We start from the raw sequence: 21,577 nt of genomic DNA, 5'->3' as shown, positions 1-21,577 counted from the left end.
GCTGTGAAAGGATTGTTAAGGACTAGCTTTCAGCCTACTTAAATGTGAGAAGACTGGGCTATGTAAACACGCAGAACAATTTACGCTTGTGAAAATACGGCAGAAGCTGCCTGGACTAGCATTATTTAAATTCTGCATATGAATATAGTTAATATGTGCAAACTGAATTGAAGATATCAAAAATACAGTGCCATACTATTGTTTAGTAATAGAAATGTATTGTTTAATATTCATATATGAAGAAATTACTGAGAAGTAATACTGTTCATACCCATTCCTCTGTGTGATCTACAAAGTATTAAAAAGCTGGTCAGTTTTCATTGGGCAATTCATTTCATGTACCGTATAACAACTAGCGGCTGTTTCATGTTCAATAATCATATCTGAGCTACACTGAGCTAAGGCCAAAATGTTCAAACTCCAGGGCCTAAATGCGTCGTAAGTTCCTCTTGGGGTTATGTAGCTCCACACTAATCCCAAGGTGGGCCTGTATATTAATCACACAAATGGGGTCAAAGTGCTTATGCAAATCAGCCCCTCATAACAGATTATGTAAGTGATAAAAACCTAACTGCTACAATTATGCCACTTTGACTGACTGAGAATTCCAGTCCAGAATATCTTTACATGTTGTTTCATACATGTATCCCGTGAATTTCCTGACACTGGGAAAATGATTCTGCTTTGTGTGAAAATGATAAAATGCATATTATTTTCAATATGAACACCTGAAAAATCCATCTTCTTGTGTATACTTTAAATCATACAAATTATGAAGACCATAACAAATACATACTAGTCAAATTGGATTAAAGCAGCAATGTTATAGTTTTGGCATAAAGCATGCTATTCTAAATATAAATGCTCTGAATAGGCCAAACTTAGTGAGATAGAAGACAGCTTAAGGGAATTGAATTCTGAATTTTCCAACATGAACAGTTGTGTATTTGAATTTAATAATGATTTGAAATAGTAAAAAAGGCTCAAATGGAATTATTTAAGATCAGTGCTGCACTAGACAGAATACAGAAAGAAGACATACTGTACTCCGGTAGATGATAAAGAAGGTAGTTTGATCCCTTTTGTTGTACCTAGTGGAATACTGACAGGGTACATTCTTAATTTAACACCCCAAACTGCTGTCCTTTTATAAGGCAAAAGACAAATAATCTTCTGTTTGGAGGAAATATACTTTCCCACAATTAATTTTTATCATATATTCTAGTTTTCTAATTACTGATGGAATTTCTTTTATCCTCAGTTGATAAACAAAAAGGAAACTCTAACCCAGTCGTTATTTCTACCTGTTGGGAAATCAACAATTTTTAATGAGTTAAAACCATCTTTCAGTGGGTCATTGGTTCATACATTACAGAACCATTATGTAAAACATTTATTCCATTTTCATCACCTAGTCCTTTCCAGAAAACATCTGGCATAACACATATCCCTTATCAACCACCCAGTTTTTTTTATAACATACTTTTCTGTAGATATTTTTATTCTTTTTAGGGGCATTTTACATGGACACCTCTATTCCAGAGACTTGGAGATGCTGTGGATAATTAGATACAGCCCAGCACTCAATCAGATAAAAATTCCTGAGGACAGGTCACTCACACGATAAGAACCAGAGGACTGGGCCTTACAATTTAAACATACTATTTGCTAATATAAAGATTCTGGGACAATAGTTTATATGCAAATAAATAGAATTCAAGGCTATGTTAATGTTTAGTCAATCTAAGCAATTACATCTTTAACCTGTATCCGTTTGGAACAGCTCTGTTCTGCGAACACAGATAGTGCTGGCTAATCTATTTATTCAGACAGTACAGAGATGAGCTTAAGCAGCAAAATTTACATCCAGACTTCCTCATGGTAAATCAGGTGAACTGTTGGAAAGATGGGAGTGCTTCAGGGATCAGCATTGAACTCTTACTTTGCAGTACATTGGTGCATGCAGTTTACAGATGATACAATTCAATGCAGTGATGAGAAAGAAAGTCCAGCAGAGGATTTTTGATAAATGGAAAAATGTATTAAAGGGACACCGGCTCAGACCAAGTAAAGGAAAACCAGAATATATGGGTATGTTAATTCAATATTGTGAACACTGAAGAATTATCCATGAAACCAGATGAGCAGACAACATCGGAAACACGAAGTATCCAGAAGTATCGCTTCCCGAATCTGGGCCAATGGAGGACAAAATTAGAACTAAGTTAATAAATGCCTGGCTCAAATGGAGACAGATAAGTTGTGCAGTCTGCGGCAGGAGGATATGGGAAAGTTTAAAAGGGAAAGCCTATAAAAATGGTGATTCTTACATTTTTAACATAAGACAGACAGTTGGGCAAGAAAGGAAAAATAAGAGCCAATGATCTGTTCCACAGAAATGCAAATATTAAGATGGATGGATGGTGTAAGCAAAAATATCATGTAAGAAATGTGTATTTTAGGGTGTGTCAACACAGTACAGTTATTTTAAAATAACTAATGCTATTTAGAAATAACAATGTGAATGTCTACATAGCAATTCTGTAATTTTGAAATAACTGACAACTTATTTAAAAAATCTGTAGATCTCATTCCACGAGGAATAATGCTTATTCCAGAATAGTGTGGATGCTCCACAGCTGCTATTTCAAAATAGCTCCTCCCATCGCCTTTCAAAGTAATTACTCCCCAGTGCCTCCTGGGGCTCTAATTCAAGCTAGCACGTCCACATTAGGGAAGCCTGCCTTGGAGTAATTTTGAATCTTCCATGTAGTGTAGATGTTCCAAAATAACTTATTTCAAAATAAGTGTGCTGTGGAGACGTTCCCCGAGAGACATGCCCTAAGTAACATCCAGAAAGGAAAAAATGAGGGAACATGTCATTTCAGAGTGTTTGGTCTTGTTAAGGAAAGTCCTAACAACTGAGTGGGTAAGAGAGTCCAACAGATTAAGACTGAAGGAAAAAGAGCCCAACCCAAGAAGAAATGGTGGAATGTTATAAACAAAGACATGTTAGCATGAGGAGAGACAGAGGATATAGCTTTGAACAAAGCTCTTTGGAGGAGGAGGACTCAGAGTGGATGACATTTGATGCGATGAACACATGAAGAAAGAAGAAATAGTCGGTATGTGTATTTTTTCCTTTGTTGTTCCTATAATAAGCAACTTCCAGTGTCATGCCACAGAATTGATTTTGACAAACACACATCATTAATGGGACTCATTTCAGGTCATGTACTACAGGTAGAGTGTGTCTAGACTACATGGCTCTGTCGACGGAGCCATGTAGATGAGTTTACTAGACATAGCAAAATGAAGCGGCGATTTAAGTAATCGCTGCTTCATTTACATCAAAATGGCCACTGCGCTGTGCCGATCAGCTGATTGTCGGCACAGCACAGTAATCTAGACGGGGATCAGCTGACCCCAGCACCCTTTGTCATCAGATCATTTATGCCTCGTGAAGATATTTCTAAAGGACAATCTTAGATAAATGGACTTTTCCCAAGGTAAGGTCAATCCAGGTAAGAGAAATTCTGTCATATCACTTGGTGTTCATTGGTTGCTAACTTCACTTTACATTTATGGAAACTGGTTTTAAGAACTTCTAAGTGAATACTGATACTATAAATATCTAGTTATTGTGGCAGGTTATCGCTTTCCCATATCATCCTGCTGTTAAAAAAATTCTCAACTCTCCGTGTAAAAATGTTTCCATTTTAATTGCTACATTATTCCACTCTGTCTCGTCTCTCATGCCTAATGTATATGCTTATCTTCTGTATTTTTACATATTATCCAGAAATACAGACGATGATGTTCTATCATCAATCATCATCATCATCATCATCATCATCTATATTTCAGAAGTCTAAATAAATGGTCAAGCTTCTGAGTGTCCAAATATACCACTGATTTTAGGACTTCAGCCCAGTCCTCCATAGGACTGTGTCCAGATAGCTCCATAACCTTGTAGCATTCCAGTGAAGTCAATGGGGTTCTGTGTGTATCCACATGGAACACCCTACCCTATAGAGCTGGAGCCATAGGTGCCTAGCTTCAGTCTCTCACATTTGAAAATATTGACCCTAAAGAATATATTTTAAGCAGGACATATGGGTAGTGGGGGGTAGAATGGCTTCTTCAGCATGTTTCTTATTCTGTCAAGCAAGGATAGGAGATAAAGAAAAGCATTGGGCACCGATCAATACCAATTTCCATAAAACCAAACTCAGTTAAATTAAACAGCTTCCTGGCTTTTTTTTATTGCTGTTTTATTCCAAGAGCAAAAGGTCTTTTTGATGTGCTATACTGACACACTTAGCCTGGAGGCATCTGTCACGAAGGGCACAGCCTTGTGCTAATTGCAATGGTAAATGTTAATCAGAAAAATATGCCTCTTTAATTACTCAGTGTGATTACTCAGTGTGATTAATCTCTGCATCCAAAATGGAGTAGTTAACAAAATCACCCAGCATATAGGGCTTTAGCCAATAGAGGAGAGAGAAAAGATACATTTACCTATAGCCTGAGTGTGGGTGGTATATGGTCCTAACAAATGACTGTTTCCTTCGCATGGTTAGGATCGATCTATCTAGAACAGATTTTAGAGACTATACAGACTTCTTTTTCTACTAGATATGGCCTTAGGCAAAAGAGAGATAACCCAGATGGACTCTTTAAAGTGTTAACAGGACAGTCATTTAATACTGATTAGCAGAGGTGGTAATAAAGACAGCTATTGAGAATCCATCCACAGCAGATTTTTGTACTTGGAAATTGAATCTCCTTCCACAGGCTGGATTTCAGAGTATTTTTTGCACGTAACTCTGATCACCAATGAAAAATTACAAGAGATGTAAGAACAGATCAACCGCTGTTCAAAGATTTTTCTGTAGGGCATGCTACAATTCTAATTTTGCAGCTCCTACCTGAGTGAGTTAATTAGTTCACTATATTCCACTTTATAAAGTCCATGAATGCAGTGCCTGAGGGAAGGAACACTGAAAATTGTTCTCTCTGGCGCTGGGCTGAATGGAGGATATACAACATCAGCAGGTGGCTAGCAGGGCGCCATTAATGTAGAAAAAACAGGTGGAAGAGTTGTTCTTCAAGCCTGGTGATTATGTCGTTGTGGTCAGTGAAGTGGCAGCGCATTAACTTTTTGATTTGCCATAGCATGGGAAAGAGAAGGCAGAGAAAGGAATACGTGTGTCTGAAAGGTGTTGATGTCTCAGAGCCGGCCCAAAATGCATGAGCACATGCAGGATATAGAAATACACAGGGGAACATCCCTTAATCTCCCCATTTCTCCTCCACAAAATTCCCCACTAGGGAACTCTGGGAGCAGTAGAGGACACTTGCAGGACTCTTCTGTTGGCCCGCATTGAGCCCAGTGGAGAAAAAAGCTGGTGGCAGGTCTTCTTTTTCTCTAGGAGGATCAGGGGAACAGGAAGTGGCAAGTGATCTCTCCACCCCTCTCTGTACCTTGGGAGAGGAGGGGAACCTTGCTGAGGGACGGATATTTTCTGCAGGTGGCAAGAGGCGGGCAGGATGCTCCCACATTCTGGGTATGTCTACACTAGCTCGGTAGTTCGAGCTAGGTAGGCAAATGAGGGCAACCGGAGTTGCAAATGAAGCCCGGGATTTAAATATCCCGGGCTTCATTTGCATCTTCCTGGGCGCCACCATTTTTAAATTCCCCTTAGTCCTAACTCTGTGCACGTGGCTACACGCGGCATGGAGTAGGTAGTTTGAATTAGGATCTCTAATTCAAACTACCGTTACTCCTCGTTCCACGAGTTAGGAATCTAACTCATCATTTTTACAGAGACAGCAGAAGCCTTTTATCTATCAGAAGATGGATAACAATGAGTGGGGATCAGAACATGCACACGAGGAGCATCACATCACCCCAAATGACTGTAATTACCAGAACATGAGGGAGAAAAAAAGAGAGAGTGAAAAGGAGAGAGAATCTAATAGTTTGAACTTTGGTTGTCTTTTGGACCAAACAAAGAGAAAGCCAGATACTGTAAATAAGAAGAGATTTGCACTTATGCCCTGTAGCTGTGGTCCAGACAGAGAAAGCCTCTTTTGCTTCAAAGCCTGTTTGCACCACTCTGATAGCTCCTTTAAGATTGCAGTTCAGTGTAAAAGGGGTTTTGTGTAAATAAAAATCAGGCTTGAAGTGTGCTTTAATCTATAAACAAGTTGGAGTGAAAGGACACTGCCAACAAATGCATAATATATATATATATATATATATATATATATATATATATATATATATATATTATATTTTGTTTTAATTACTAACAACATTGATGATGATTAAAATACACAAACACTAATTGATTTTTAAGCATGAACTATGTATAATTTACTTTTGCATTTCACTTTTGTGGAACAATGCAATTAGATTGGACAATTTCTCTTTTATCTCCGGTCAAATACCATTTGCTGGTTCTCCTATTCTGAGGATCATTTTGCTGCAGGTGTTTGCTTACTTTTTAGAATGCTATTGATACTGAATTGTTTTTTAAGCTCAAGAAAATTTTTTAGTCATAGTAAATCCACCCAGGTATGCCTCTGGGGGTATGTCTACACTACCCTCCTAGTTCGAACTAGGAGGGTAATGTAGGCATACCGCACTTGCAAATGAAGCCCGGGATTTGAATTTCCCGGGCTTCATTTGCAAGTGCGGTATGCCTACATTACCCCGCTAGTTCGAACTAGCGGGGTAGTGTAGACATACCCAGATAGACTATGGATTTTAACATATATTTATAAAGCTCAAATGTGGTGTCTAATAATTCTTAGGAAAAGTCCTTCAAATGAGCATCTCTGATCTCGAAGGATACGTCTACACAGTGCGGCTATTTTGGGATACCGAGGTATCCCGGAATAGCTACCCTGCATCTTAACAAGCCACCTGTTATTTCGAAATATTTTTCAAAATATTTTTTTAAATAACGGGCGTGCTATTTCGGCATCCCTGTAACCCTTGTTCCACGAGAGATAAGGGATGTCTTGAAAAAACGTGTTACAGGCAGTCCCCGAGTTACGCGGATCCGACTTATGTCGGAGCCGCAGTTATGAACGGGGTTTGCTCCGCGTCTCCCTGGTCTGCTGGAGGCCAGCAGACCAGGGAGACGGGGAGCAAAGCCTCTGAGGACGCTGGCAGCGGGACAGCCACGGCGCGTCTGGGCTGTCCCGCTGCCCGCGTGCTCCGCGGCTTTGCTCCGCGTCTCCCTGGTCTGCTGGTCTGCTCCTTGGAGGAGCTGGGAGAACATTCCATGTGTTCTTTGCCTTCTTGAGAACCTTCTGTGCATTCACCCCTGTCTTTTACCCACACTGAGATCATGACGGTTACTACACCCAGGCTATGTCTCCACTGCACAGTTATTTCGGAATAAGCTATGCAGGAATAGTATTCTGAAATAGCTTATTTTGAAATAGCACATCTACACTGCAGGGAAGCCTCAAAATTAATCTGAGGCAGGCTTCCCAAATGTAGATGCTATCTTGATTTAGAGCCCTAGGAGGAATAACTTAGAATGGCCCTGGTGAGGGGCTATTTCAAAATAGCAGCAGTGGAGAGTCTACACACGCCTTATTTCAAAATAGCTATTTTGGAATAGTAATTGTTCTTCATAGAATGAGGTTTGCAGAAGTAGAAATAAGCCGTCCGTTATTTCAAAATTATTTTGAAATAACAGAATTGCTGTGTAAATGCTCACATTGCTATTTCAGAATAACAGCCGTTATTATAATAATGCTGTTGGGTAGACACCCCCTAGAGGCCATGCTGCTGTCACAAGGGAGAGAAATGGGTGACAGTTAGTCTTTGACCTGATAGCTCCTGCAACTGCAATTCTGATCACCTGCTCTCCAAAGCAGTGGATGATTTTTTGGCCCTATTTCCTGTCATCTCTCTTAATTGACACCTTAGAAATTCCGTAGTCAGACTGAAGTTTGGTCGCAGGGGCACATTAGTCCTTAATTATCTGACACCAGATGAAGGAAACTAATCTCTCAGCCAGATTCTAGCCCCTCTCTCACCACCTGAGCCTCAGAGTATTCAAGATGTGGCCATAACATGCGTTTATATTGCCTCTATATAAATCCATGGTATGCCCATTTCTTGACTACTGCATGGAGATTTGGTTGCCCCATCTCAAAAAAGACCATATTGGAATTGGAAAAGGTTCATCAACTCTTGAAATCTTAAACAGAGCTCTTTAGAAAGGGTGTGAGAGGAAACTCCTCTTTGGTTCCACCCAGGCATCTCCCAAGGCTGATCACTTAAAAAAAATACATCTGCTTACCTCTTCTGTGATATCAATCTTCAGGACTGCTGTTGTGCTAAATGAAGGGGAGCCCCGGTCTTTGGCCTGAATGACCACAGACCATACACAGTCTTTGTTCTTGGTGATGTTGTGAATGATATCCAGGGATCTGATATAGGACTTCAGCTTTATTTCTCCAGTGCTTTGGTCTATATCAAATACATTGGCTGGATCTGCTTGCATAATGGAATAGTCTACAATGTTGTTGGGTTCTTCAGCATCTTGATCGATAGCCTGTTCAGGAGAAATGTGGAAAAGAGACACGGATTGCTGATGAATGCAGGGGATGAGAGAATGTAAATGTTCCTGGGCATGTATTTGCACACATTAGGGACAGTCAAAGTATCTGCTGTGAGATTACTGAGGTATTACTGTACGACCTTTGATGACAAAATTAGCAGTCCTTTTGTTTGGACAATATTTAGTTGAGATTAATGTCAACAAGAAAGTCGGACTATAACATCCCCATTGACCTATGGTTATAAACTATTTGCTTTATAGTAGCAGGCATCTTGTACTAATTGAATGTGTATTTCCCCACAGCTTGACTAGAAGGAACACTTTACTCTTCGAGGTGAAGTTGACAGAAAACAATTGGACAGGGAGCTAGCTCTGCACACTACCAACCTACATTTGCTTTTTGTTATTATGCTTCAGTGTTTACTTTTGCTTAGCATATGTATATTCTTGCCCTCAGACTTGATAATGTAGGTTTGCTAACTTTACACGAGATCTGAATTTCTTTTCCTATTCCACATCAGAGAGTTATACACATTACTAGAAAGTCCTCTCATTACAGAGCCAAGGTAACAACATGGATAGATGAAAATGTCCCCACACAGACTTGCCAAAGACTTGTCCTTTGTTTTGAAGGGTAGCCTGGTCTCAGTCCCCCATGCACATTTATGCACTCCTTTGCATATGTGCCAATGTGATGGTGATAGACTAATTGTAAATCGAGCACTGTACACTACACTATGTGCAAACTGATAGTTTTAACTTGGGTCTACTATTTTTACAGGATTATATTTCTTCTGGTGCATTTCCCCCATTGAACAATGTGTAAAATAGTATCAATCCATGTTTTATAGCTCTGTTCTACACTGCCACACCCAAAAGACAAACAAAAAACTAGAGGGAAATACATGTGCTTTGTTCACCCTTCTCCCATGTGTACATGTGTAGGATGTTCAAAGCACTCGGTTTGTGCTAACTCTGCATCCACTGAAGTCTCATACGTTATTTCATTCCTCACCTCTATTTTCACTGGTGATCCAATGATCATAGTCTTTTCCTGGATGTTCTCATTGAACTCTGGAGAGTGATCATTGACATCTAGCACAGTGATAAACACCTCAGCCAAGCTATACTTCCCTTCTGTGTCTTCTGCTTTCACATAGAAGTTGTACTTTGCAGTGACTTCAGCATCTAATGTGGCCCATGGCTGAGTATAAATAATTCCTGTTGATGGATGGATCAGAAATCTGGGGGAGATGCACAGTAAAACAAAAATATTGAAAAAACAACAAGGAGTCCTGGGAGAGACTAAAAGCATGTCTACACTACAGAGTTTTTTTTTCTAACAACTCCCCTTATTTCAAAATAGCAAAGCAAGTGTCCACACTTACATGAGATCGTCAGTGTTCTTGCGGAAATTCAAGAGGCCAGTGTAGACAGCTGGCAAGTTTTTCCGCAAAAGCAGATGATTTTGCGGAAAAACTTGCCAGTCTAGACACAGCCCAGATGAGTTGGAGTGGAAATACAGAGGTAGGGATGTATATAAGAACAACAAAAGAAATTACTTGTCAAGTGTAGGACCAATGTTAATGAAGCTAATCAAGTCAGCATTTGATATGGAGATATGAATATCAGGAGGGGAAATTGCCTTTGTAATGCATTAACCAGTGAAGATCCTTATTCAGTCCTAAATTGATTGTTTTGAATTTGCAAATAAATTCTAGTTCAGCGTCTCCTTTTGGAATTAGGGTTTAAAGTTCTTTTGCAGAAGGATGGCAACTTTCAAATCCATCAATGAAGGTCCAGCGCGGTGCAAATGTCAGGCTGTGGATGCTCCTATCCTAGTTCAGGTCACTGAACTGCCGAGCTCAGATGCTGGGACCCAGAACATTTGAAAGTTCAAGTGAATTCACATCTTGTCTTGCTGGTTCTGCATCATCTCAGTGGTGTCACGAGGCTCACACCAAAGGCTCAGCAGTCCATTTGACACACACACAGACCCCCTAAAGAAGCAGCTGAGGTTTTCCTCTGACTCTGGGAAAACTTGTGTGGCACAAAGCAGGCATAGACCCCTATTTAATAGACTCCTAGAGCTGAAAGAGACCTCAGGAGGACATCGACTCCAGACCCCTGCCCAAGGCAGGACCTGCCTCACAATTCAGGGTTGGTGCATCCAGGCTGGGCAGGGCTTTGTTGGGGGAGGTTGTGGAAGGGCTCACACCAGACACAGAAAAGGACTGGGCCAGTCCTCTTCACACCAGACACAGTGAAGAGGAGAACTAGGAACAGCTAGAGGCAGTACAGTTCATTTATGGGAGAAGGCAGATGAATGTTTAAAGTTGTGGGTAGCGGTATAATGCTGGAATTGATGCCTTTATTATGGAGAGCCTTTATTTGAGATCTCTCCTGTTCTAAGAACAGACCTAAAACCTGACAGATCCCAGATCACTGACCCTACATATTTTGTGCTTGTCCTTTGTGTTTTGAGCAGCACAGAGTTATTACTAGATACTGTTCTTTTGTTCTTTTTGTCTTTGCCCTTTCAGTTGCATTTCTTAGAAGCTTTTGTACTTGTGAACTGTTCAGTGTGATGGCATTTCCCCAAAGGTGCTCTCTTTGTGTAAAAATATTACAGAACTGCATGTTTATTCAGCTTTATAAGTATTAGATCGTGTCTTGAATAAAATAAGATTGATTGACACCAGCTGAATAGCAGAGAATAGTGTGTTGCATACAATATTTGTCTCTTAGTGGTTCGGAATGGGTATGCTAAGCCCCCTCTACACCCCCCATGACGTACAATGCAATTGTGTCCTCCAAAAATGAATCCCTGTTTCATGAAGTGATATTGGATGGTTGCAAGTGTTCAGAATTATCTATAGAGTTCAGTTCTATGCATTAATTACTGAGCAACTGTCAAGAGAGACGGGCAAAAGACTGAATTTCTCTTAAAGATGCCAACATCCTGTCTTTTAAAAGGACTCGGTCGGTTGAGGTCCCAAATGCAGATTTTGTAAAAGGGAAAGGTTTTAAATGCAAAATGAAATAAAGCATTTGTGTACATTCCAATTTTGAGCTTAATATATAATTATTATAAAATTGGCATTGTAATTATCTATGAGCATGAGTTGTTTGTGCTCTGTAATTACCTACAAGCCCCAATGAAGACTGAGAGCTTACTGTGCTGCAGGCTGTGCAAATCTACTGAAAGAGACAGTTCCTTTGCTGAAGTGCTTACAATCTAAAATGACAAGAACTATAAAAGGCAGTTTTATTATCCACGTTTTCTAAATGGGGAACTGAGGAACAGAGAGATGAAGGCCTTGTCTACACTTGAATTGTACCACTTTAATTTTAGTTAAAGTGCTTTAGCACCCTGATTAGGCCTCACTTGTATTGCTGGAAGACAACGTTATACCGTGTGATGGTGTAGATAAACCGAGGGTGCGTCTACATAGTGGCACTAGCTTGAAACAAGCTATGCAATTTGAGCGACACAAATTGTGGTGCTTATTTTGAGCTTATTTAGAAATAGACCGCTATTCTGGCAAGACCCTCCATCCTGGAATGTTTTCCTAATGTCCAATCTAAACCTCCCCTGCTGCACTTTAAGCCCATTACTCCTTGTCCTGTCCTCAGTAACCAAGAGGAACAAATTTTCTCCTTCCTCCTTGTGACACCCTTTTAAATATTTGAAAACCGCTATCATGTCCCCCCTTAATCTTCTTTTATCCAAACTAAACAAGCCCAGTTCATGAAGCCTGGCTTCATAGGTCGTGTTCTCTAGACCTTTAATCATTCTTGTCGCTCTTCTCTGTACCCTTTCCAATTTCTCCACATCTTTCTTGAAATGTGGCGCCCAGAACTGGACACAGTACTCCAGCTGAGGCCTAACTAGTGCAGAGTAGATCGGCAGAATGACTTCACGAGTTTTGCTTACAACACACCTGTTGATACAACCTAGAATCATATTTGCTTTTTTTGCAACAGCATCACACTGTTGACTCATATTCAACTTGTGGTCCACTCTGACCCCTAGATCCCTTTCTGCCATGCTCCTTCCTAGACAGTCGCTTCCCATCTTGTATGTATGGAACTGATTGTTCCTTTCTAAGTGGAGCACTTTGCATTTCTCTTTATTAAATGAACTAGCCAGAGGGCCAAGACACAGGAAGAGGCAGGCCACTGCCCAGGCAGTGTGGCCTTTGTCAGGAGGCCCCAGTGGGCAGAGTGTATCTACACTGCCACACTCTGCCATGAGAAGGCGCCAGTGGTAAGCTGATCCCTTCACATACCAATATTGCTATTCCTGTTTGGTGGGGGGATAAGCTATTACAGTAAAATGCACCTTTATACCTGTGTGAGTGCATCCTTGCTAGGAGTTGTACTATTTTAACTGTTTTGGCAGAAACACCACAGCCCTAACTGAAAGAGTTGCAGGTAGCCGAGGCTTAAGCAATGTGCCCAAGCTCATCCTGGAAGTCTGTGGCAGAGCTGAAAATTGAACCCAGACACCCAAGTCTCTGGTTTGCTTTAATCAGAAAACTTCCATATTCAGGAAAAGAAACACCCTCCCCCACTCCAACAACCTCATTTCCCTGTTTAAAGTCTATTTTAGCTTTAGGAGTGTGAAAATCAGAATAAATTTGCACATACAACATTTCTTTTTTTCAAGCCTTCAGAAGCTTTTGGGCACCAGCTGTTACATTTTAAACTTATTAGGTCTGAATGCATGGGGTGACCTTTGCTTGCTTGCTTCTACCCAATTAACAGCTTGCTTAAGGATTTTGCGAGAAGCTCAGAATAAGCCATGACTTAGAAGCTCCTGTGTGTGCCTTCCTTGTTTGGCTTTTTTCCCAATAAACCCCTGCAATACTGGATTTTGACTATCATGATTAGTGTTCTACTCAAAGTGGGGAGCAGAGCCTTAAAACCAGGTGGGCAATTTACAGAAAAGGATAAAAAAATTGTTGGGAGTCTGGACAACGTATGCAGCTGCAAATTTTTGTCTCCATCCTCTTAAGTCATAAGCAGCAGCGTGAGAGATGAGTAGGGGCTCCAGACAATTGTTATGTTTGCAATAACTGGGGTGGGGTTGGAGAAGATGAATTTGGAGCTCATTTTCATCTCTCCTACAACAGGAAGGAGGAGGTAGGTATCTATTAGGAACCTGGGGAATATCTTGTTCCCTTCTTCCATATCCTGCTGCTACTAGGTTAGATGCAAGCAACGGTTCTAATGTCCAGTGGTATCAGCCATCAGTGCCTGAAGTGCTCCCAATGTCAGACCTCAGAGAATTTGTGGGAATATGTAGATATGGTTTCCATGATGTTTGGTCTTTTCTGTACTTTGGGCTAAGTGTTGAAATGGTGCCATTTTGCAGCGAAACGAAGGCATTGGAGGGTGATATCCACTGGCCTTTTACAATAACCACTGCAAACAAACTATTTTTTGAAATGATCGTTTGAACAGATTGTGTGCATTCTCATGTTAGCTGCGTTATGTGTCTTTGGTGGATGAAACTCCATAGTTTCTCCACTTACTGTGACAACAACACTGCAGAGATCAATCTCCTGAGATTAAATTTAGCGGGTCTAGTAAGGACTTGCTAAATCAACCACTGTCAACTCGATACTCCACTGGGTCATGAGGCGTAAGGCAAGTCGATGGGAGAGTTTCTATGCTAATCACATAGATGAAGTTATATATCTTAGTTCAACTTTGTCCCCTAGCGTAGACCTAGCCTCATAAAACAGAAAAAAATATTTCAACCAAAACAACTTTTGAAAGACATAATGGTGAATGCCCCTTCCTTGCAATAATCTCAACATGCATTAATCTGAGATGCTAGCAGTTGTCCTAGCCCTCATATTTTCTCAGTAGCAATTTATCCTTTTGCTGTACTCAAATGTTAACCTTTGTACTCACAGATCAGCTCCTGTTCCATATATGGAATATTTGACTTCTCCCCAAAGCCCCGAATCTGGATCTGTAGCCTGAAGGAAAGAATTCAAAAGAGTCTGATTTATTAGCCTGCAGTAAAGTGTGTTTTTCTGTCATGCATTTTTATAGTCTTATTCGTGAGCAGCGTAATTATGCATGTAGCAATCATATCACCTTTGCAATCTATGGAAGATGGGATTAGAAATTTACAAGCAGCCTTTTTCCTTTCTTTGCATTCACCCTCAGTCAAATCCAAAACAATAATACCGGCCTCACTCAGCAACCATTGAGTTTTTTGGGTGCATTATCACTGGTTTCATCTTGTTAAATGTGAGGCATTTTTGTGTCTTAAAAAACAACAACAATTTTAAAATGGCATGTTAGACACATTTTTGAACAGGCTTTTCTGAAACAGCGACCTTTATGAGCATTGTGTGCTAACATAATATAATCCACTGAGTGGCTCCACACACTGGAGCTTAATGTACCTGCTCCACTGGGTATGGTGATAGCTGTGAATCCATATTGTTTCAATCCCAAATATATTAAATTATGAGGCTGCAGGAGCTGACTTTCTTGTGCTCAGTGATTTAAAGATGTTTCAGCTGATGTGCAGCCAACAAAGTAAGAGTGACTCCCACCCTTGTTGAAGTCAGTGAATAAACTCCCCTTGATTTCAACATCGGAATAGAATAGTGCTTATAAAGAAAAAAAGTATTACGAGGAGAGAGCCACTAGGATGCTCTGGCAGTGTCCATAGACCATTAATGAGATCAGATACATTTCTGGAAGACTGAATAAAGCTTACTGTTACAGCCACTACATTGGAGCCCCCTGGGGAATTCTCTGGAATCCTGGCAATGTAATAGTCAGATGAGAACTTTGGGACGTTGTCATTGGTGTCCAAGAGTCGTATCACTATATCCGCCGTTGAACTAAACTTCTCAGGAGTGTTCACCTCTATGGCAAGAAGCTAAGGTGATAAAACAGTGAATTCTGTTATTACTATTGCAAGTATTTGGGAGGCATCTTTCATGATGCCTATGTGCATTTTACCCCAACAAGAACAGAAACCAACACCACAAGAAGGGAAACATGCTTTGTATAACTGGGCGAATCATGTAAAAATCAAACTCTATTTTTAAATTAATAAACATTTTAAACTAAATTTCAGCCATGTTCCTGCTCCCTTTGTGTTTGCTTTCCCGGAACATCTGAGGAATCCATCCGAATTTCTGTAGGAAGGGGATTTCAGATTTGACTCTGAAGAATATGCAGACACCAAAATTTAAATCTGCATGTGTCATTAGGTACAGTAGATGTGCCTGCCTGATCATCTGGTCAATCACAAGTTACCAACATAGCTCAGAGAGGGCACATTGAAAAATCAAATATCTGCAGAAACGTTTCCAGATTTTACAAAATGTCTCAAAGGCATCGAATTAAAATGCAGGACTATGTAGCACTTTAAAGACTAACAAGATGGTTTATTAGATGATGAGCTTTCGTGGGCTAGACCCACTTCCTCAGATCAAATAGTGGAAGAAAATAGTCACAACCATATAATTAGTTTGAATCACATCGAATTAGTTTGAATCACAAATTAAACTGATGGAATCAAAATCCAACTGCTGGTGAACATTTTGCAGACACAGAGGCTAAATTTATCAGATTATTTGCTGGGAAGTTATTTGCATCACTCCAGTGCTCTGCAGCTGTTCAAAAAATGTGACTCAACTTCTTTGGATGGACTCAGGATGGGAGACAGCAGCTCTTACTAGATAATATAATGGGGTTTGCAGAACCAGGGATCAGTGAAAAGGCTGGACATAGAACCCAGGAAGTCTGACACCCATTCCACTCCCTCTAATCATTACAGAAATAGCCTCTTTGAATGCAAAACATGCAGACCCCATTAGTACTGAATATTCCATGATTAGCAAGGTGGTGAAGGCAATGAGCTACAATGGAAAACGAAACACCCATCAGCTGGAGTCTTCTTCCAATTCCAGCAATAACATATGCTAAAGCAGGGGCCAACAACCTTTTCAGACCAAGGAACAAAACTCCATCGAAATTCAGAACAGGTGGTCAACAAAGAGCCGTATAAGAATGCCCATTTGCAGGACTGAATATATACAGCATAGCTTATTGATAATTGACATAATGATTAATAACAGCATGAATGAAACACTGTACTCACAGCCTTTATTTAATGGGACTTCTGCTGCTGCATCTTTTTGCACATTTCTTTAAAGTTTACACCAGAACTGGTCAAATCCAGCTTCCTGTGCGCATTCAAGTGTCTTCTGTCAATCTTATGGCAGCAGGTTGGGGATGTGGGGGTGCAGGAGTCTGGGTTGGGCTGTATGAGGGGGCTAAGGATAGGGGTTTTGGGTGTATGATGGGCTCAGGGCACAGGGTTGGTGTGTGGCGGATGTAGGAGTGTTATGATGCTGTGGCCAGATGGGGGCTCAGCCCCAGTTGGTGGCTTGTTGGCCAGGTTTCATTTTTAAATGAAGTCCAATATAAAAGGTTTCAACAGTGACTTTATTTATGGCAGGGGTAGAGAACTTTGTTAGGGTTGGGGGCCTCTGACCCACAGAAAAATCAGTCAGGGACCATGCAAAAAAGCCAAACCAAACCAAACCAAACCAAACCAAACAAAACCATCCTCCAAAACCCTACAACCCTCACTGACGTGGCCCCCAACTGAAACACCTCACTCCCCTGGTGCTCCAGCCACATGGAGCCGGGAGGGGCAGGGAGGACTGAGGTTCAAGGCCTCAAGCCAGATGTACTCTTCTGGGGTTCCAGGGTTATGTGTGTGGGACAGGGCTGCCAGTGAGTGGGATAGGGATTGGGGTGCAGGATCCGGGTGGGAGGAGAGGTGTAGGAGGGGGTTAAGATGCGAGGCCTGGATGAGAAGTAGGGTGTGGGAGCAGGCTGGGAGTAGAGTGTCTGGCCAGGGGGGAGGGGGCAGGAGCAGGCTGGGGATAGGTGTCACGGGGGAGGGAGCAGGCCGGAGGTGCAGGGTCTCGGCAGGGGAAGTGGTATATGAGGTGCTGGGGGTACAGGGTCTGGGCATGAGGGACTGGGGGCACTTACTCCAATGGGAGCAGTGGGGAAGGCCTCTAGGAAGTGCATCCGTACTGCTGTTCCCCCACTGGGAGAGGGGAAGGGGAACAGCACCTCACACAGCCATTTCTGGCTCCACTGGCCTGCAAGCTGGGTCCAGTGGGAAGGCTGACACTCTAGTCTTGTGGGGGGCTGGGAGGCTAGAGTGCCAGCAAATGCTTCCTGCTGTGGGGGAAGCAAGGGAGGCGCTGAGTTTGTGAGTCATATTTGGCTCGCAAGCCATAGGTTGCCAACTCCTGCTGTAAAGCAGGACATGGCCTAAGACTGATTAGGAGAAATCCTGAATTCCCTAAAATCAGTGGGGCCAGGATTGCACCTAGTGAGCTTATTGACATAAGTTAAATAGTCACCCTGATGTGCATAGTTTACAGTGCTTCAGAGAGATTGCACAATGGCATTTCTGTACAAATGTAATAGATAGAACTTTTTGTATTCACTGGGCCAAAAATAACCCATGGTCCTCCGTTACACCTATTACACCCCACAGCAGTCAGTGACCTGAGGGAAGAATTTGGCTTAGTGAGCTTCATTTACACACCTATATAACATCATGAGCATTCAGCCTGAAAGCCCCAGTTGAAACCTGAAGTCAAAAATCGCCAGGTACATGAACCTTCTAATTGGAGAGGGCAAGGAACATACCATACCTTAAAGGTTAACGACTGGAACTTCTCATAATCTATAGCAGCAGAGTGCTCCACTATTATGGTAACCTGAGCCTCGTTCAGGACGGTTTGGGGAACAACTCGGAAGATGCCACCAGGCCCAACTAGCCGGAGGTTGAATTTAGCGTTGGCTCCCTGGGAACAAATCATAGATATGAAAGGAAAAGCAGGACAAAGTGATGGCGCTTTGCTTTCAGCGGCAGGGCTGCATTTTGGGTTGCAGAGGCGCTGTTTGTCTCCAGTATGTGTATAATTAGAATGTGTGTCTGACTGCTTAGAACCTTCTGTTCCCCATCTCCTGGGTAAGAGCTCTAAGAGGCTTACTAAAGTAATCTGTGCAGCTCTGGTCACAGGACACACACACGGCTTTTATAAAAATAGATTCATTATTCCTCCAATTACAACTGAAAAACACTGCACCAGGCCTGGCTTGGTGGGCACTTATATGAAAAAGAGGCTTTGACTTGGCTTCAAGGCATGCCCCCGCTCCCAAGCTGGTTGTGTTCCAAGGAACCAGGAGCACGCAGATGGGAGGTTTATCCCTTCCAGCTGCCTGACCAGGATTTTATAACAGCCATGGGTCTCTGGAGAATCTATCTTGTGCTTTGCAGTGAGATTGATACATTACTGGTCAGGACTTAGTGAGCTGAGTCAGTACTGTAGGTATGTGCATATAGAGCAATGCAGCTTTTTATGTGCTGCACAGCTTTGTCTCATTGGTTCTGGTTTAGAGAGCTTCCTCCAACCTGCAGCACAACAGAGGGCTAGAGATAAAGGAAGATTGAGTTGTAGAACAGTGGAAACAAATGAAATCACTGAACGATGGACATATTTAAAAGTTACCCTTCTGCCACCGTCTGTGATACAGGATCGAGTTACTGTACACCAGAACAATTCTCTGAATATGGCAGGGAAATGGCAAAAAGGGGAGGGTCATACAGATAGCCATTTCAGCAATTAAGCCAGCAGACATTTATACTTTCCTACGGATGATGGGGAGAGATGAGTTGAACGTGATTTACCAACCAACTTAAGGAATGAGAAAGCATACTCCACCACCCGCGAGTATACATCTCTCAACACTGGTTACTCGCAACTGTCGCCATCAGCCATGAACACTGAATGGCCTCACAGATGTACTGCTTTTTAGATGCGGGTCTTCTAGTCCAGCCACGTGGACTATACCTGGGCTGCCATTGGTTCAATTCCTGCCCATCTCAACGGGAAAAAACCATTGATAATCGCCATAGCAAATCTGAATGTTGGTGGCTTGTGCTGCACTGGAATCCCAACTCTCACAACTAAAGCAGAACCCCTGGGTTTCTTTTTTGTATGCAGTGGAGCAACACACACAAATACTGGCTGGATGTGATTGATGTGACACTGGTGAGGCCACATCTGGAGTACTGCATCAAATTCTGGGTTCCCCACTACAGGAAGGATGTTGATGAACATAAGAATATAAGAATGGCCATATTGAGTCAGACCAAAGGTCCATCTAGCCCAGTATCCTGTCTGCTGACAGTGGCCAGCACCAGGTGCCCCGGAGGGGGTGAACCGAAGACAATGATCAAGCGATTTGTCTCGTGCCACCTGTCTCCAGCCTCTGACAAACAGATCCCCTGGCTGTCCCCTGGCTAGTAGCCTTTTATGGACCTAACCTCCATGAATTTATCCAGCTTCTCTTTAAATTCTATTATAGTTCTAGCCTTCACAGCCTCCTCTGGCAAGGAGTTCCATAGGTTGACTAAGCGCTGTGTGAAGAACTTCCGCTTATTAGTTTTAAACCTTCTACCCATTAATTTCATTTGGTGTCCTCTATACTATGGGAATTAATGAATAACTTTTCTTTATTCACCCTCTACACACCACTCATGATTTTATATACCTCTATCATATCCCCCCTCAGTTTCCTCTTTTCCAAACTGAAAAGTCCCATTCGCTTTAGCCTCTCCTCATGTGGGACCTGTTCCAAACCCCTAATCATTTTAGTTGCCCTTTTCTGAACCCTTTCCAAGGCCAAAATATCTTTTTTTGAGTTGAGGAGACCACATCTGTACACAGTATTCAAGATGTGGGCGTACCATAGTTTTATACAGGGGCAGTATGATATTCTGGGTCTTATTTTCTATCCCTTTCTTAATAATTCCTAACGTTCTATTTGCCTTTTTGACCGCCGCTGCACACTGTGTGGACGTTTTCAGAGAACTATCCATGATAACGCCAAGATCTCTTTCCTGATTTGTCGTAGCCAAATTAGCCCCCATCATACTATACGTATAGTTGGGTTTATTTTTTCCAGCGTGCATTACTTTACACTTATCCACATTAAACTTCATTTGCCATTTTGTTGCCCAATCATTTAGTTTTGTGAGATCTTTTTGAAGTTCTTCCAGTTCTGGGCTCCCCCACTATAGAAAGGATGTGGACACATTGGAGAGGGTCCAGCGGAGGGCGACCGAAATGATTAGGGGGCTGGAACACATGACCTATGAGGAGAGGCTGAGAAATTTGGGCTTATTTAGTCTGCAGAAGAGAAGAGTGAGGGGGGATTTGATAGCAGCCTTCAACTTCCTGGAGGGAGGTTCCAAAGAGGATGGAGAGAGGCTGTTCTCCATAGTGACGGATGGCAGAACAAGGAGCAATGGTCTCAAGTTGTGGTGGGAGAGGTCTAGGTTGGATATTAGGAAAAACTATTTCCCTAGGAGGGTGGTGAAGCACTGGGATGGGTTCCCTAGGGAGGGGGTGGAAACTCCATCCCTGGAGGTTTTTAAGTCTCAGCTTGACAAAGCCCTGGCCGGGTTGATTTAGTTGGGGTTGGTTCTGCTTTGGGCAGCGGGTTGGACTCGATGACTCCTGAGGTCTCTTCCAGCCCTTGGATTCTAGGATTCTATGTGCCTGGAATGAGCAATGTGGAAGATCTATCTTTCCAGCCGGGTGATAAACCTTGTGCATGGGACTCCAAAGGCCTGGGGAGAGCCATGCTGGGTTGAAAACTGCTGCTGTACATAGTATGCTTCCCTCCATAAGGGAGTAATTTTTTCTCAAGAAAGTTAGCGGAACTCAACTATGTTCTGAACAAAGCATGTTCCCTGAGGCCAGCTGGGTAGTCACAGCGCACAGGAATGTCAGGAGAGCCAGTGGGAGCATGGCTTCTGTCTTTATAGTGAGAAGAGGACTAGAGCATAGAACAGATGGACTTGTGCTCTGTACGCCTCAGGCTTTGCAGAAATCAGATGCAGT

At 42.0% G+C, this 21,577-nt stretch overlaps 1 protein-coding gene across 2 annotated transcripts in view; it reads right to left on the bottom strand.

The window, feature by feature from the left end:
- CDHR1 (cadherin related family member 1) overlaps positions 1–21,577 on the bottom strand; it is a 62,435-nt gene that overhangs the window by 7,467 nt on the left and 33,391 nt on the right. For both annotated transcript variants that reach the window (XM_025189622.2, XM_075934805.1), the window contains exons 12-16: positions 18,317–18,469; positions 15,340–15,504; positions 14,517–14,584; positions 9,607–9,835; positions 8,331–8,585 (exon numbers count right to left, since the gene is read on the bottom strand). In XM_025189622.2, the coding sequence (XP_025045407.2) occupies positions 8,331–8,585; positions 9,607–9,835; positions 14,517–14,584; positions 15,340–15,504; positions 18,317–18,469 (870 nt within the window). The remainder of the gene's footprint in view (positions 1–8,330; positions 8,586–9,606; positions 9,836–14,516; positions 14,585–15,339; positions 15,505–18,316; positions 18,470–21,577) is intronic.

The sequence above is a fragment of the Pelodiscus sinensis genome, chromosome 8, assembly GCF_049634645.1.
Source record: "Pelodiscus sinensis isolate JC-2024 chromosome 8, ASM4963464v1, whole genome shotgun sequence".
Taxonomy (NCBI): domain Eukaryota; kingdom Metazoa; phylum Chordata; order Testudines; family Trionychidae; genus Pelodiscus; species Pelodiscus sinensis.
The sequence above is the reverse complement of the archived record's forward strand: the minus strand, read 5'-3'. Positions and strand labels throughout refer to the sequence as shown.